The following is a 14,445-nucleotide window of genomic DNA, read 5'->3' as shown; positions in this document are numbered from 1 at the left end:
GGGGGCGGGGCCAGCCGCCGCCACCGCCCCCGCGGGCTGGGATTGGCGGAGGCTGGCGAGGGGCGGAGCCTGAGCAGCCCCGCCCAGCCGCCATTTTGCAGCCGCCGCCGCCGCCGCCGCGCCAGCCCCGCCACGGGGCGCAGGTGGGTGGTGGTCGTCGCGGGGGTGCGACCCCCCCCTCCGCCCTGGGAGGGGGTCTCCAGGCGTGGGAGGGGGGGAAGAGTGGAGCCAGGCCGGGCGGACACGGAAGATGCACGTATGAATGCGCCCGCGCCGCCCCCCCATCGGGCAAGAGGGGGGGGGCTTGAATTAGGGGGGAGGGGTCTTTGCAATGGGAGGGGGATGCAGAATGGGGGGGCCGTCCCTTTCAGCCCCCTATTGACCTTATTGGAGTCTGGGCTGGGCTAATTCTCATAGGAAGCATTAATTCTCTTTATTCCTGTTCTTGAAGGGTGGGGGAGGGCTCTGTGCTGCCCCCTCCCCAAATTAACCTGGGAGGGGCCTCGGGTGGTCTTGTTCCCTGGGATGATGCTCTGGTCTGTCATTAAACTGTGAATAGTGGGCTTGCATCTTATCTGAGCTGCCTCTCCAAAAATTGGGGGTGGGGTGGGGTGGGGAGGGGGTGAAACACCCCCTGTAATATTCTTTTTTTGCCTAATTTTAACGATATGGCAGATTTCCTGCAGCCCCAGGAGTTTGGGCTGCCCCTCCCAATTGCAAGGAGTATTAGTATGTATAGCCTTTTTATTGCCGTCCTACAAAATAAATGCAAGGAAATTGGCTTTTTTAGCCTCACTGGTGCAAATGCATGACAAGAAATGCAAGCAACATAAATAGTATAAAGCATAATCCCCGATGCAAATAATTAGCGGAAAAGAAAAAAAAAAGAAAAAACTAGTCATACGTGTGTGTGTGTGTGTGTAGTGATTGCAGTTGTGTTTAAAGAGTTAAAGCTGTTACAAGTGTAAATTTGTGCTTGGTTTTTTTTAAATGTTGGAAAATGCAATAAATACTTATTTTTAAAAAAAGGTCTGACAGAGGGGTGGGGATATTCGTCCTATTATTCCATAGCTTATTCCCTCTTCTGCTGTATAATCAAATTACGCCGTATATTACAGAGTTCCTGGGCGCTCGATTGCCCTCCAGGAACTAAATGGGAAGGGCGATATTATTTCATTTATTTGCACCTTTCTATAGGCACTCGTCTCTCTCGAGCAAGGGATAGCTTCCTGTTGGATTGATAAGTGTCTGCTTTTCCTCTGGAAACTGAACTGCAAAGAGCAATAGGATAGGGGATCGAATAGGTTTCTTCAGGGGGGGTGGGTGCGTGGAGACATTCATACATGCCTCTCTTAAACCCCCCCCCCAGCCTTAATTACAAGGGAATATGTAGCCTGATCTATTTTACATTAAACTGTATGGTCTTATATTTTATTATAACATATGTGTTATGTTATGTTTATTATACTTGTATGCCGCCCTATTCCCGAGGGACTCAGGGCGGCTAACAAATAAGTGGGGAAGGGGAAAATACAAAAAACGAACAAGAAACAGATTAGAAGCTACACAACTATCGCAACAATTCGAGTGGGGCTGGGAACTCATCAGCCCCCAGGCCTGCCGGAACAGCCAAGTCTTGACGGCTTTGCGGAAAGCCTGAAGGGTGGTGAGGGTCCGAATCTCCACGGGGGGATCGTTCCAGAGGGCCGGAGCAGCCACAGAGAAGGTATCCGGAGGAGGCCTAATCTGTGGGATCTGATTGGTCGTAGGGAGGTAATTGGCAATATATATATATCATAATGTGTCTGCTTAAGCGCCCCAACATGTTTCTGGTATCCTATTTGTCTCATGCCCCCCCTTGTGTTGCTTATCCAGGTACCCTGGAAAGATGGATGGTCTTTTTTGGGGGGGGGCTGCACAGCTGGGCAGCCCTTTAATGGGAGCAGATGAGGGTCCCCTCCCCAGTTCCACATCAGAGCCTGATTTATTTGAGGTTGCTTTTTTCCATGTGTGTGTGTGAACTTACATGCACCTCCCTTCCCACCCACCCCTCTGTTTGAAATTCTGGGAATTAGTCCCTTTTAATGAAGTTATAGTGGGTGAGGCTGGTTGAGGGCTGGAAGGGGAGAGAGAATGCGAAGGGGCAGCTGAAGGTTTTGTCCTTTCGTGGGTGAGCAGCGCCTGGAAGAAACCTCCCTGGGAAGGAGGAGGAGGATGTGGGGAAGGAGGCTGTGCGGTTTTGGGGGTTTGAAGGACTCAAAGCAACAGCTAAAAAAACAACATTGGAGGCCAGAGAAAGCAGAGGGAGGGGAGGGCTCAAGCTGAGTGGAAACCCACCCTTGCAAAGAGGCCCAGCCATTTCTGGAGAAAACCTCCGTGGGTGTTTCCCCGCAAAGTCGCTCGGACTTCAATCCGGCTCCAAAGAGGCTGGACTTTCTCCTCCCGAAGGCCGATTTGTGTGTTGTTTACCGTCTGGCCGATGTTTTATTTCCCCTGCAGAATTTGAACATGCAGCTGGTTTTGCAAAGGGACCAGAACGGAGAAGGTGGCTTTTCTGCTGCCCCCTTACCTGTTGCCAAGTCCCACCGCTCAAAAAAATCGGAAGGGAGGGGAGAAGATGGGACTGTCCCGTTTCCCCCCCCCCCCCCCCCATGACGTTCAACCAGGTTCAGATCAGCCTCTGCTGTTTTACAGGCTCTCTCTGCGCCGGCTGACTTTCATTCGATTTCTGTGTTGTTGTTCCCTTCTGTCTCACTTTTACAGCTGCGTGTGCAGTTTTCATTCGTGGCATCTGCTTCCCACCTGGGCCTTGCACATCCCAGGCTGTGCTCCTCAGATGGATTTCTTGCAGTTTCCCCTCCTGCTGAGGCCTGTTTCTAAATCCAGATGGAGCCCCTTGCATTTATAACACCTGCCCCCCCCTCACCTCCCGGGGACCTGCCTCCCTTCCTGTGCCAGAATAAAACCTGCTTGCGACTTGAAATATCCATTACTCTCAAGTCAACGAAATAGAAGGCTGCTCTGTGGGGAGCAGGAATGGCGTGTGTTTCCCCAGATGGATATTCTCGCTGATGGGCAAGGAAGAGGGTGCGCTTGCTGGATTTCAGCACACCCCTTGTTTAAATTCTGTTTAGGGAGAGAGAGAGACGAGGAGTCACGGAATGCAAAGAGCCGGCAAATCCTCTGGAAAACAAGTTGGAAATAACGGCTTCTCTCTTCTGGGATGCTGTGAATGAAATGCAGCTTTTTCGGGGGCCCCAGGACCAGCTCAGCTCTAGGATTGCAGGGGTCTCCGAAGCGGATCCCAGGAAGGAAGCAGGACGGTTCTCCTGACCCCTTTCTGCTGTGAAAAAACCAGGCTTGATTACAGGAAAATCCCAGGGTGACCGTTGCAAAGATTTCTCGCGTCGAACGTGGAGATTTTATTATTCCACGGAGTGAATCCGAGTATGTGAAGCTTCGTGCGGCTTCAACCGTTCGCCTAGTGGATTTGCACCGTTCACGAATCCGACCCTGGATTTTATTTTACAAGCTCATCCTTGCCCTGCGTCTCCCTTGTGGCTGCCAGTCTTCCTGAGCCCCCACCCACCCACCCATAAGGTCCGGGCCAGGTTGCTGTTGGCGCCTGTGTCACAAGACACGGGTTGTGCGTTGTGGTTTTCATTCCCCACTGCATTGGCTCTGCTGCCTTGGACTTCCGCTTGAAGGAGTCTTTGCCAGGCGTTTTGGTTTATTTTCTGTGCCTTTCGTCGTCTCCCCCCGCCCCCCCCCCCCCCCTCTCTTCCAATGGCTGCCTGCTCGGAGACAAAAGGCTGATTTGTGTATTTGAACGGAGACAGGCAGAAAGTCTTATGAAGCACGAAAGAGATTTTCCAAACTGCTTTGGGCTGGGAAACAACACCAGACTTAAACAAACAGAATGTTTTTGGTTTGCCTGGGAGACGGTTAGGATAGGAAAAAAAAGATGTGCTGGATGCACTTCTGGCTCAAATTACTTCTTTTCTCAATAGATGCCATAATTAGGAGGGGCAGTTTTCCTGTTAGGGTCTTTAATCTCTTTATCGGCCCGACAGTTCTGGATTTTAGCACAATTTGTACATTCCACCTCTTGTTCGGAGTTGGTAAACTAATCCTCTCTGAGTAATAAAGTTGGCCATTGGGTGATGTCCTGGGACTGGAGTACATTTTAAGGAACATCCTTAGTTTTGGCACTTTGTCTTAAGCCTAATCCGACACTTGCTGGCAGGGGACGGACGTTGTTTTCCAGTTTTGGTGTTCAAAGATAGTAAACAGATTTCTTGAAGCGGGGCTGCTTTTTAATAGAGAGATCTATCTTCTTTTTTCCCGCAGGTGCTTAAAAGCCGCATTCTAGAAGAAGCGTGAAGCTGGTGGGCTGAATTCCCCTAAACTCTTTTCCTGGATCCCATCTTCATTTGTAAGTGGAAAGAACTGGGAGTGATTTTCTGTGCTTGGAAGCAGCCGTGGGGAGGGGAAACGGCCGAGTTAACTGTCGGTGGTGTGTGTGTAGGACATTGTTCCCCTGTGGAGAAGCCTAAATCTGGGGGTTGGGGAAGCCTTAAGGTTTAGGTTACCGCATCTGCTTTTATTCCCCCCCCCTCTTGTTTGTCTGGCGGTGGCCTTCCAATTCTCCAGCTGCTGGTAAACTGAGGTTCCTTGAATGATGGGAGGTTATACATGAGATTTCTCTCCCTTTTTTATATTTTTTCTCTTACATACAATTATAGGTAGCAATAGCAATAGCAGTTAGACTTATATACCGCTTCATAGGGCTTTCAGCCCTCTCTAAGCGGTTTACAGAGTCAGCATATCGCCCCCAACAACAATCCGGGTCCTCATTTTGCCCACCTCAGAAGGATGGAAGGCTGAGTCAACCCTGAGCCGGTGAGATTTGAACAGCCGAACTGCAGATAACAGTCAGCTGAAGTAGCCAGCAGTGCTGCATTTAACCACTGCGCCACCTCGGCTCAATGGCAAACATTCACATAGTTGTTGTTTTTTCTTTACATTTGTCATTCTTGTACTTTTGTCATTCCACTTATAAAATTATAGTATACAATTTGGGTTGCTTTTATTTACATTCCTTCCGTTTTAACACCACCTCCTTTGCCCTTTCTTTTTCCCCTCCTTCCCTTCTCTACGTTCTTCCTCCTCCTTTCCCTTTCCTTCTTCCCTTCCCTCTCCCTACTCTTGTCTTCCTCTTCCCCTTCCTACCCTTCTCTCCTTCTCTTTCTCTCCCTTCCACCTTCCTCTCCTTGTCTTCCTTCCTTCCTTCCCTCTTCTTCCTCTCGTCTCCTCTTCCCCTTCTTCCTTTCTCTTTCTGTTGTCACGGGTGTCTCTTCTCCACTCTAGATTTATGATTTCCTGGGATGGCATTTTCCGCAAACCCAACTTTAATTTGATCTCATTTCTTGTTCCTTTTCCTCCACTGGTCTGTCCCAACTATATTTTTCCCTTTTATGTCTCACGCTTGAATATAAGGAGCCGAGGTGGCGCAGTGGTTAGGGTGCAGCACTGCAGGCCACTTCAGCTGACTGCTATCTGCAGTTCGGCGGTTCAAATCTCACCGGCTCAGGGTTGACTCAGCCTTCCATCCTTCCGAGGTGGGGTAAAATGAGGACCCGGATTGTTGTTGGGGGCGATATGCTGACTCTGTAAACCGCTTAGAGAGGGCTGAAAGCCCTATGAAGCGGTATATAAGTCTAACTGCTATTGCTATATATTGCATACTGATATTTTCTTTTCTATTCCCCCCCCCTTTCCCACCTAATAGTGTGTCGTCTGGGTTCTGTATCTTTCCCTCACTTTCTTTTCTTTATTTCTTTCTCTAGCTAATCGTACAATCTTCCCCGTGTTCTTGAAGTAGACCGATTCCTCTTTATCCTTTATTTTCAAAGTCAACCTGTTCATCTCTGCACAGTCTAGAATTTTTTTTAATTATCTCTCCTCTTCCGTTGGTACCTTATTTAATTTCCAATTTTAACGCAAATACAAGGGAGGTTTATAAATGAGATTTCTGCTCAGAAAGGCAGAGCTTGTTGTGTTGCTGGGTGAAAAGCTGGTAGTGTGAGGGGCCTCTAAATCAGCTCTGCTGGCTGGTTGGGGGATTCTGGGAGTTGAAGTCCACCCAGATTGATTAAGAAGCATGGCTTTAAATGCTCCAGGGGAGAGATCCCCATCCTGCTGCAGAAGAAACACCTTGAAATGCAAATTCACTTTTCTTTGGTTGCTGAAAGTTCTTGGAGGAATATCGTTATGATTTTCTATTTTTTATTTTTGGGCAGTCTATCCAAAGGCGGGACGACAAAGGCAGTTTTGATGTTTTGCGTGGCACCCGTTGGAACAGGGCCCATCATGAACGTCACGAAGGGCGGCCTGGTCCTGTTCTCGGCCAACTCCAATCCCTCCTGCATGGAGCTCTCCAAGAGGATTGCTGAGTAAGGCTTCCCTCCGTTCCGCTCCCTCCTTTCCCCTGGCTGTTTCAACAGTGGAGTTTTGATATAGAGGGGTGATGGAGGATAGTCCCTCTCTGTCTCTCCCCATCCCTCCCTCCCTCCTCCCTGTCTCTGTTTCTTTCTCATGTGCACAAGCACATAAACACACACACAAACTGAGTTTAGAGCAGTGTTTCTCAACCTTGGCGACTTTAAGTCCTGTGGACTTCAACTCCCAGAATCCCCCAGCCAGCCGAGCTGGCTGGGGAATTCTGGAGTTGAAGTCCACAGGACTTAAAAGTCGCCAAGGTTGAGAAACACTGGTTTAGAGTCTTTTGGTTGAAATCAGGGTTTGTTCGATAATTGCTTAGAGATCAAGCCAGTTGAACTCTTCCAATGCAGAGATTTCTCAACTTGACGATAGATGGACTTCAACTCCCAGGATTCACTAGTCCACCTGCTGGCTGGGGAATTCTGGGAGTTGAAGTCCACAGGACTTAAAGTCGCCAAGGTTGAGAACACTGGTTAGAGTCTTTTGTTGAAATCAGGGTTTGATCGATAATTGCTTAAAGATCAAGCCAGTTGAACTCTTCCAATGCAGAGATTTCTCAACTTGACGATAGATGGGACTTCAACTCCCAGAATTCACTACTCCACCTGCTGGCTGGGGAATTCTGGGAGTTGAAGTCCACAGGACTTAAAGTCGCCAAGGTTGAGAAACACTGGTTAGAGTCTTTTGTTGAAATCAGGGTTTGATCGATAATTGCTTAAAGATCAAGCCAGTTGAACTCTTCCAATGCAGAGATTTCTCAACTTGACGATAGATGGGACTTCAACTCCCAGGATTCACTACTCCACCTGCTGGCTGGGGAATTCTGGGGGCGGGGTTGAAGCCCGTCCTGCTGGATCCTCTTCCTCTTCGGACCTATGTTTTCTCTCTTTCGCAGGCGCCTGGGTGTGGAAATGGGGAAGGTCCAGGTGTACCAGGAGGCAAACAGAGGTGAGTAGAGAGGACACCTGTTTGCCTCGCTATGTGGAGGTTGAAGGAGCAACCTATGCCTCCTCCTCCCCCCCTCCTGCGCAGACACAAACACAACACTCAACGCTTTGTGGGGGGAATCCTGTCGTTTGCAACGATGGCCCCTTCTTTTGATTTCAAAAATCACTTGGCGCGCTTTCATTTGACGTCACACCGCGATGTAATCTACTTTACACGTCTGTTAAGTCCTGGGCACATTCTGTTTTGTCATCTGTTTGTGTCTGTGTGTGTGTGGCAGAAACGAGGGTGCAGATTCAGGAGTCCGTGAGAGGCAAAGACGTTTTCATTATCCAGACCGTTTCCAAGTGAGTACGAAGCCTTCTCGGATTCCTTCTGCTGGTCTGTCTTGGTCCTGTTTGCGAAAATGAGGTTTTACAGTTTCGCGTTGTGTATTTCAGAGTCTCCTCCGATACATTAACCTGTGGGTATTTGGACTCACTGCTTGGGGCAGTGGGGGGGGCAGTTGTTAACCTCGGGGGTGGGGGTGGGGAAAGACCCACCCACCAGGCAGATCCAGCCGCAGGAAACCCGGAGCCGCAAAGGGAAGGGCGGCGGCTGGATCGGCGTCTCTTCCTTCCAGGGACGTGAACCACCATCATCATGGAGCTGCTGATCATGGTCTACGCCTGCAAGACCTCATGCGCCAAGAGCATCATTGGGGTGGTGCCCTACTTCCCCTACAGCAAGCAGTGCAAGATGCGTAAGCGGGGCTCCATCGTCTCCAAGCTCCTGGCCTCCATGATGTGTAAGGCAGGTAAGAGCCTTCCGCCTCGCCCCGGCTGTGGCAGGCGGCCCCCGGGATGGAGCCATGCCCACCTGATCGATTCCCTCTGCCCTCCCCAAAAGGGCTGACTCACCTGATCACCATGGATTTGCACCAAAAGGAGATTCAGGGCTTCTTCAACATGCCGGTGGATAATCTGAGAGCATCGCCGTTTCTGCTGCAGTACATCCAGGAAGAGGTGAGCCAGGCCGAACCCTCGGCCTCAGGGGCTGGGCAGCTGCAGGGGGCACACACCAGTGCAATCGGTCCTCAGCCGGGAAACGGGGTGGAGGTCAGTCACACACCTCGGGGTGTGTCTGTGTGTATAAAGACACTCCCGCTTCTTTTAGGAGCGATGTCCGAGTAAATGTGTTTTTTATTTTCCATTTTCATTTTCATACAGTCACATATATACTGTGCATAACCGGGGTCATATAACATTAAACAATAAACACAGCCATTCCTCTTGTCAACAAAACCCCCCAAAATAAAGACCCAATGTACCTCTTCGACCCTCCATACACCTCTTTCTTTCGCCCCCCTCCAACTTTCCATCTTCCCTCCAACATTCCCCTCTACCCTACTTCCCCTCCCCCTCTACACTCCCTCCCTTCCTTCTCACCCTCCCTCCAGTCCTCTCTCCTACCCTCTCTACCCCCTCTTTCTTCTATTCCTCTACTCCTCCCTTCAGTGTATTTCTACTATCTATTAATATATTCAGCTTGTCCTATTTTTACAGTGGAATTATAGAGCAACAGTGTGCAAGTGCAATCACATTACTTTAAAATCTAACACATACTGTATATCCCCCCCTAAACACCCCACCTCCCTTCCCCCCCCCCTCGACTTCCTAGAGCCCGTACACAGTATAGATTTTTAACAACACAGTCTAAAATATATTAAGACAAAGGAAATAATTTAAAAAAGGAAATTAATAACATCTCTGCATTGAACTCAGCTTCTTCCCCGGCCCATCCCTTTTGTAGCCGAGGGAAAAAGGCCAGCCCTGAGTGTGATTCTTCTGTTTTTCGTTGCGTAGATTCCGGACTACAGGAATGCTGTGATTGTGGCCAAGTCTCCTGCGTCTGCGAAGAGGTACAAGGGGTGTCCCTAAGCCCATCTAGTCTTTCCCCAGAATTCAGCAATAGCAGCAATAGCAATAGCAGTTAGACTTATATACCGCTTCATAGGGCTTTCGGCCCTCTCTAAGCGGTTTACAGAGTCAGCATATCGCCCCCAACAACAATCCGGGTCCTCATTTTACCCACCTCGGAAGGATGGAAGGCTGAGTCAACCCTGAGCCGGTGAGATTTGAACCGCCGAACTGCAGAACTGCAGTCAGCTGAAGTAGCCTGATGCAGAAGATCAGGGGTGTCCAACCACGGCTGCTTTAACACCTCTGGACTTCGACTCCCAGAATTCCCCAGCCAGCCTGTGTAGATTCTGGGCTGCAGCCTGGCGGGCTGGGGAATTCTGGGAGTCGAAATCCACAGGTGTTAAAGCGGCCATGTTTCAGAGGACGATCTTCCTTCCCCCCTGAGACCTTTCTTCTACGTGCCGTGCCCACCTGTGGCGTCTGTGTCCGCGCCAAGAGCACGGTGGCCTCATTGTCCTCCTCGGCAGGGGCGCAGTCCTTTGCCGAGCGTCTGCGGCTGGGCATCGCCGTGATCCACGGAGAGGCTCAAGATGCGGAGTCCGACCTGGTGGACGGGCGCCATTCGCCCCCAACAGCCAAAAGCGCCGCTGCCATTCACCCAGCTTGGAGATACCCAGTAAGTACCCCCACTCGGGCAGGAGAGTGGCACGGCTCCCCTTCCTCCCAATAGGCTGCAATCCATGGCCCGGAAGGCAAAGGGGCATTTCTGGGAAGGGGGAATCGACCTGGTTTGGGTGTCTGTGCTGAAAAGAGAAGCTGTGAGTGGGATGGGATGAAGTGCCAACGGCCTTGGGAGGAGGAGAAGAGGTGCTGAACCATCGGAGAAGAGAGGGACGTTACCCAGAGCTGCAAAACGGCCAGGAGGGGAAATTCAGAAAGGGACCTCTCCAGCTTCTCAGGCTCTAAAAGGGATTGGGGAGGGGGGAGATTTGTTATTTTAAATTCAGAAAGTGGATCCCCTCCTCTGTCTCCCTTGATCAGACTCCGGTGGGGCCTTGTCCAGGGTGCCATCATTTTGCAGAGGTCGAGGAAGAAATCCCCCACCCCAATTTTCTCTCATTTACCTTCCTTCTTTTTTTTTTGCCAGTGCTGATCCCGAAGAGAAGCCTCCATCACTGTGGTTGGAGACGTTGGGGGACGAATAGCCATCATTGTGGTAGGTGGCTGCCACGGCCGGGAGGCCTGCAAGTGTCAGGGTCCCCAGAGACCCCCCCCCCAACGGAAGAAAACCCCGAGGCTTCAGTTTCTTCAAAGTTCCAATTTATTTAGAGATGTCTGTTTAACTGTTAATAAATTTATAGGCCGCCCAATCCTGAAGGACTCCGGGCGGCTTACAGAAATGCATATTAAAAAAAAAATTAAAAATAGAGAAAAAGAAACAGATTAAAAGATCACTTCATGCACTCAATCTAAGCGGGGCTGGACCTCATTTCATGAGGTCAACAGCCCCAGGCCTGCCGGAATAGCCAGGTTTTGGTGGCCGAAGGCCATGAGAGTGGGAAGGATCCGGATCTCCGGGGGTAGATCGTTCCATAGGGTCGGAGCGGCTACAGAGAAGGCCCTCCCTGGGGAGCCGCCATACGACATTGTGGAGAAGGCCCACCCTGTGTGATCTTATCGGCCGTTGGGAGGTATGCGCAGGAGACAGTCTCGCAGGTATCCGGGTCATGTTAGTGCATCTGGGGAAGACCCAAATCTGAAAGCGTCCAGGGTTTCCCCACCCGGTTGAAAGTTCAAGACCCTGTCCAGCACCCACCTGTCCATCCCATGGCCCAACCCTTCATTGCCAGGAAGGCAGGTTTCCTCCCATCCAGATCCATCCAGGTGCAGGGACAAAAATGACCTTGACTTGAGAGAAAGAATGTTGTTATGGCTACACATCACCCAACTCTCTGCAATCCCCTTTTCCCACAGTAGAAAGTGTGGCAGTCTGAAAAGGTTAAAAGAGGGCTTCCAGGTTTGACAGCGAGGTTCAGAGGATGCCTGTACAAAAACAGAGAAGAGTTTGGGGTGAATCTCCACCTTGGTTTGAAAAAAAAAAAAAACCCACCCATTTCTCCTTCCTGAACTCGTGAAAGCGGGACAGCTTCGTAATCCGGGGATGCCAATCCTGGCTTGTCTGCTCTTGAGTGATGTTGGGTGCCAGGCCTAAGCTCCCTTTCTTCTTCCTCAGTACGTGAACCTGCCCTGCGCAGAGGGGCCCTGAGGTCAGAAAAGTCAAGATGGCGGCTGCAAACGATGGGATTGATGGTCCCCCAGAGGGAGGCAGAATAAACCTCCCTCCACCGTCCCCTCTAACGACATCCTTGGTCTCTCCGGTCAGGACGACATCATTGATGACGTGGACAGTTTCCTGGCGGCCGCAGAGACCCTGAAGGAGCGAGGCGCCTATAAGATCTTCGTCATGGCTACCCACGGCCTCCTCTCCTCTGATGCCCCCGCTTGATAGAGGAGTCGGCCATCGATGAGGTATGCAGGAGGCCTCTGGCCGAGCGGCTGCGAGGTTGAGCAGTCGTGGGAAAAGGCGGCCTGGCTCGTGGCCGCGGGAGGCCCTGGGTTCAAATCTCTGGACTCCTGGTCCATTGCTTCAGCTCCTGCTCCTACCTCGCCTGGCCTGAATGCCCAGGAAGGGAGGAATGTAGAGCACGTTTTTAAGACTTCAATTCCCAGAATTCCCAGCCAGCCAAGCTTCTTGGCTTCTTGGCTGCTGTTGTGAAGAATATAGCAATAGCAATAGCAGTTAGACTTATATACCGCTTCCTAGGGCTTTCAGCCCTCTCTAAGGGGTTTACAGAGTCAGCATTATTGCCCCAACAACAATCCGGGTCCTCATTTTACCCACCTCGGAAGGATGGAAGGCTGAGGTCAACCTTGAGCCGGTGAGATTTGAACAGCCGAACTGCAGAACTAGCAGTCAGCTGAGTAGCCTGCAGTGCTGCATTTAACCACTGCGCCACCCTCGGAAATATTAGAAGCTGCTAGTTTATATATATCTCTCTTTTTTCTCTTTTCCTTTTTTTTTGTATTAGGTTATTCTAATAATCTGATAGACAGCCAAATTGGACACAGAAAGAGAAATAATAGAAAAAGCTTCAAGTGCAGTTAAAAAAATCCTCAACACCTGGGGTATCTCTGTGTTCACACACACACACACACACACACACACACACACACACAGTGTAACTTCTGGTCTCTTGCTTTCTTTCAGGTTGTGGTGACCAACACCGTTCCTCACGAGATACAAAAACTGCAGTGCCCCAAAATCAAGACGGTGGACATCAGCCTGATCCTCTCGGAGGCCATCCGCAGAATCCACAACGGGGAATCCATGTCCTATCTTTTCAGAAATATCGGACTAGATGACTGACGGTTGCTTGCGCGGGCTTGAAGGAAGGAAAGAAAGAGAGAGAAAGAGAGAGAGAGAGAAAGAAAAGAAAGAAAGAAAGAAAGAAAGAAAGAAAGAAGAAAGAAAGAAAGAAAGGGAAAAAAGAAATTTTTAGGGGCCAAACTGGACATGGGACAGAAACCCAGCTGTGAATTATTATTATTTTTTTGGTGGCTTAATCTTTGTATTGTGTTTTTTTTTAATTAGATGGCTTTTATCCCCCCTCCCTCTCCTTTCCGGTGGTTTAAATGGAGTAGATAAAATCCTCAGAGCTTATTTCCTCGCGATTTTGTTTTTTTCGAGAAAGAGAAAAGGATTTTATAAAAGGTTTTTAAAAACAGCAAACAACAACCCTCTTTTCACTTCTAGAGACGGTTCAGGTTAGCTGCGCTATTTTGCAAGCAAGACCCCTTCCTCCCTCTCCCCCCCACCCCCCGCCCAGCAGAGGTTTTTCTGCTGCAGCTTCATTGCAAGGAATCCATGGATGGTTGTCCTCTTTTTGGGGTGTGTGTGTGGGGGGGGGGGGATTGGGGTGATCTTGGCAGCAGGAAGGGCTGTACCTCAAGGGCATTTATTTCTTAACATGGATCCAGAACTGGGATGGAACCATGCTCATCATTTTGTCCCAGCAAGCACTCCATTAGAGCAATGTTTCGCAATGTTTCTCAAATCTTGGCCCCTTTAAGGTGGGTGGACTTCAACTCCCAGCATCCACGCTGGCTAGGGAATTCTGGGACTTGAAGCCCATCCATCCTCCAAAGTGGCCGACCTTGGGAAGAACTGCTATAGAGCTTGAGATAAAGGCAGCCGTGTCAGAGACGCGGCTATTTGTCCCGTGAAAGCAGCGGGAGGGGAATGAACGGAAGCGGCTGTTTTCATAGGGGTTGAATCCTGGGGATTTGAAATCCACCCGTCTTAAAAGTGGCCATAAAGCTTGGGAATGAAAGCACCCACGTCGGATTCGGCTCCTCGTCATTGAAAGCAGCCGCTTCTGTTCTTCTTCCATCCCCCTCGTGCGTCTTCGCGTTATCTTTCCGTGAGATTCTCACAGGGCCCATTCTCCTGCGTTAACTGGAAGACAAGGTAGCCCATATCCTCCTTCCCAATCCTCCCGGCTTGCTTCCAAGTGCTTTTGTGTGTTGTTCTACAAGCTGTAGTAGTTACGGCGTGGAGTTTTGTCTCCGGGACCAGCCAAACAAGAAAACCGCACCGTTGTATGCAGTTCCGTGTCTTTTTTCTTTTGTAACCATGCTTTTATAGGGGGGGGGAAAAAAAGACCACGAGGAACCTGCACTGGTATTTATTTTCTGGCACAAATAAAACGACTCTGGGTTTTGCATGAGCTTTTTAGGAAATATTTGTCCGATCGTTGTCCTCTTGGGCGTTGGGAGAGAAAGACGGGTGGAAATGAAAAACAGAGGAGATAGTTCAACATCTGGTGAATTCTGACCGTCCCAGTTGAATTCGGATGGTTGGGCGGGGGAGAGAGGCATCCCTTTTTCTTGCCAGCCATTGTGGATTTTGGAATGTGTCTTGACTTTTTCAATCTTTCCTGCAGCCCTTGGATCTCTTGGTGGCCTCCCATCCAGGACTGATAGCAATAGCAGTTAGACTTATATACCGCTTCATAGGGCTTTCAGCCCTCTCTAA

The 14,445-nt window shown here is 50.0% G+C and overlaps 1 protein-coding gene across 1 annotated transcript; it reads left to right on the top strand.

Moving 5' to 3' along the window:
* The first annotated feature begins 103 nt into the window (after positions 1-103).
* PRPSAP2 (phosphoribosyl pyrophosphate synthetase associated protein 2) lies at positions 104-14,137 on the top strand. The gene is given in 14 exon segments (XM_032231378.1): positions 104-143; positions 4,351-4,435; positions 6,303-6,455; positions 7,400-7,452; positions 7,730-7,796; positions 8,072-8,081; positions 8,083-8,245; positions 8,338-8,453; positions 9,294-9,360; positions 9,878-10,052; positions 10,512-10,566; positions 11,734-11,842; positions 11,845-11,879; positions 12,619-14,137. Coding segments are annotated over 12 exon segments (1,128 nt in total). The 5' UTR covers positions 104-143; positions 4,351-4,435; positions 6,303-6,336; the 3' UTR covers positions 12,778-14,137.
* The last annotated feature ends 308 nt before the right edge of the window (positions 14,138-14,445 follow it).

This window comes from Thamnophis elegans, chromosome 14 (genome assembly GCF_009769535.1).
Source record: "Thamnophis elegans isolate rThaEle1 chromosome 14, rThaEle1.pri, whole genome shotgun sequence".
NCBI lineage: Eukaryota > Metazoa > Chordata > Lepidosauria > Squamata > Colubridae > Thamnophis > Thamnophis elegans.
The sequence above is the reverse complement of the archived record's forward strand: the minus strand, read 5'-3'. Positions and strand labels throughout refer to the sequence as shown.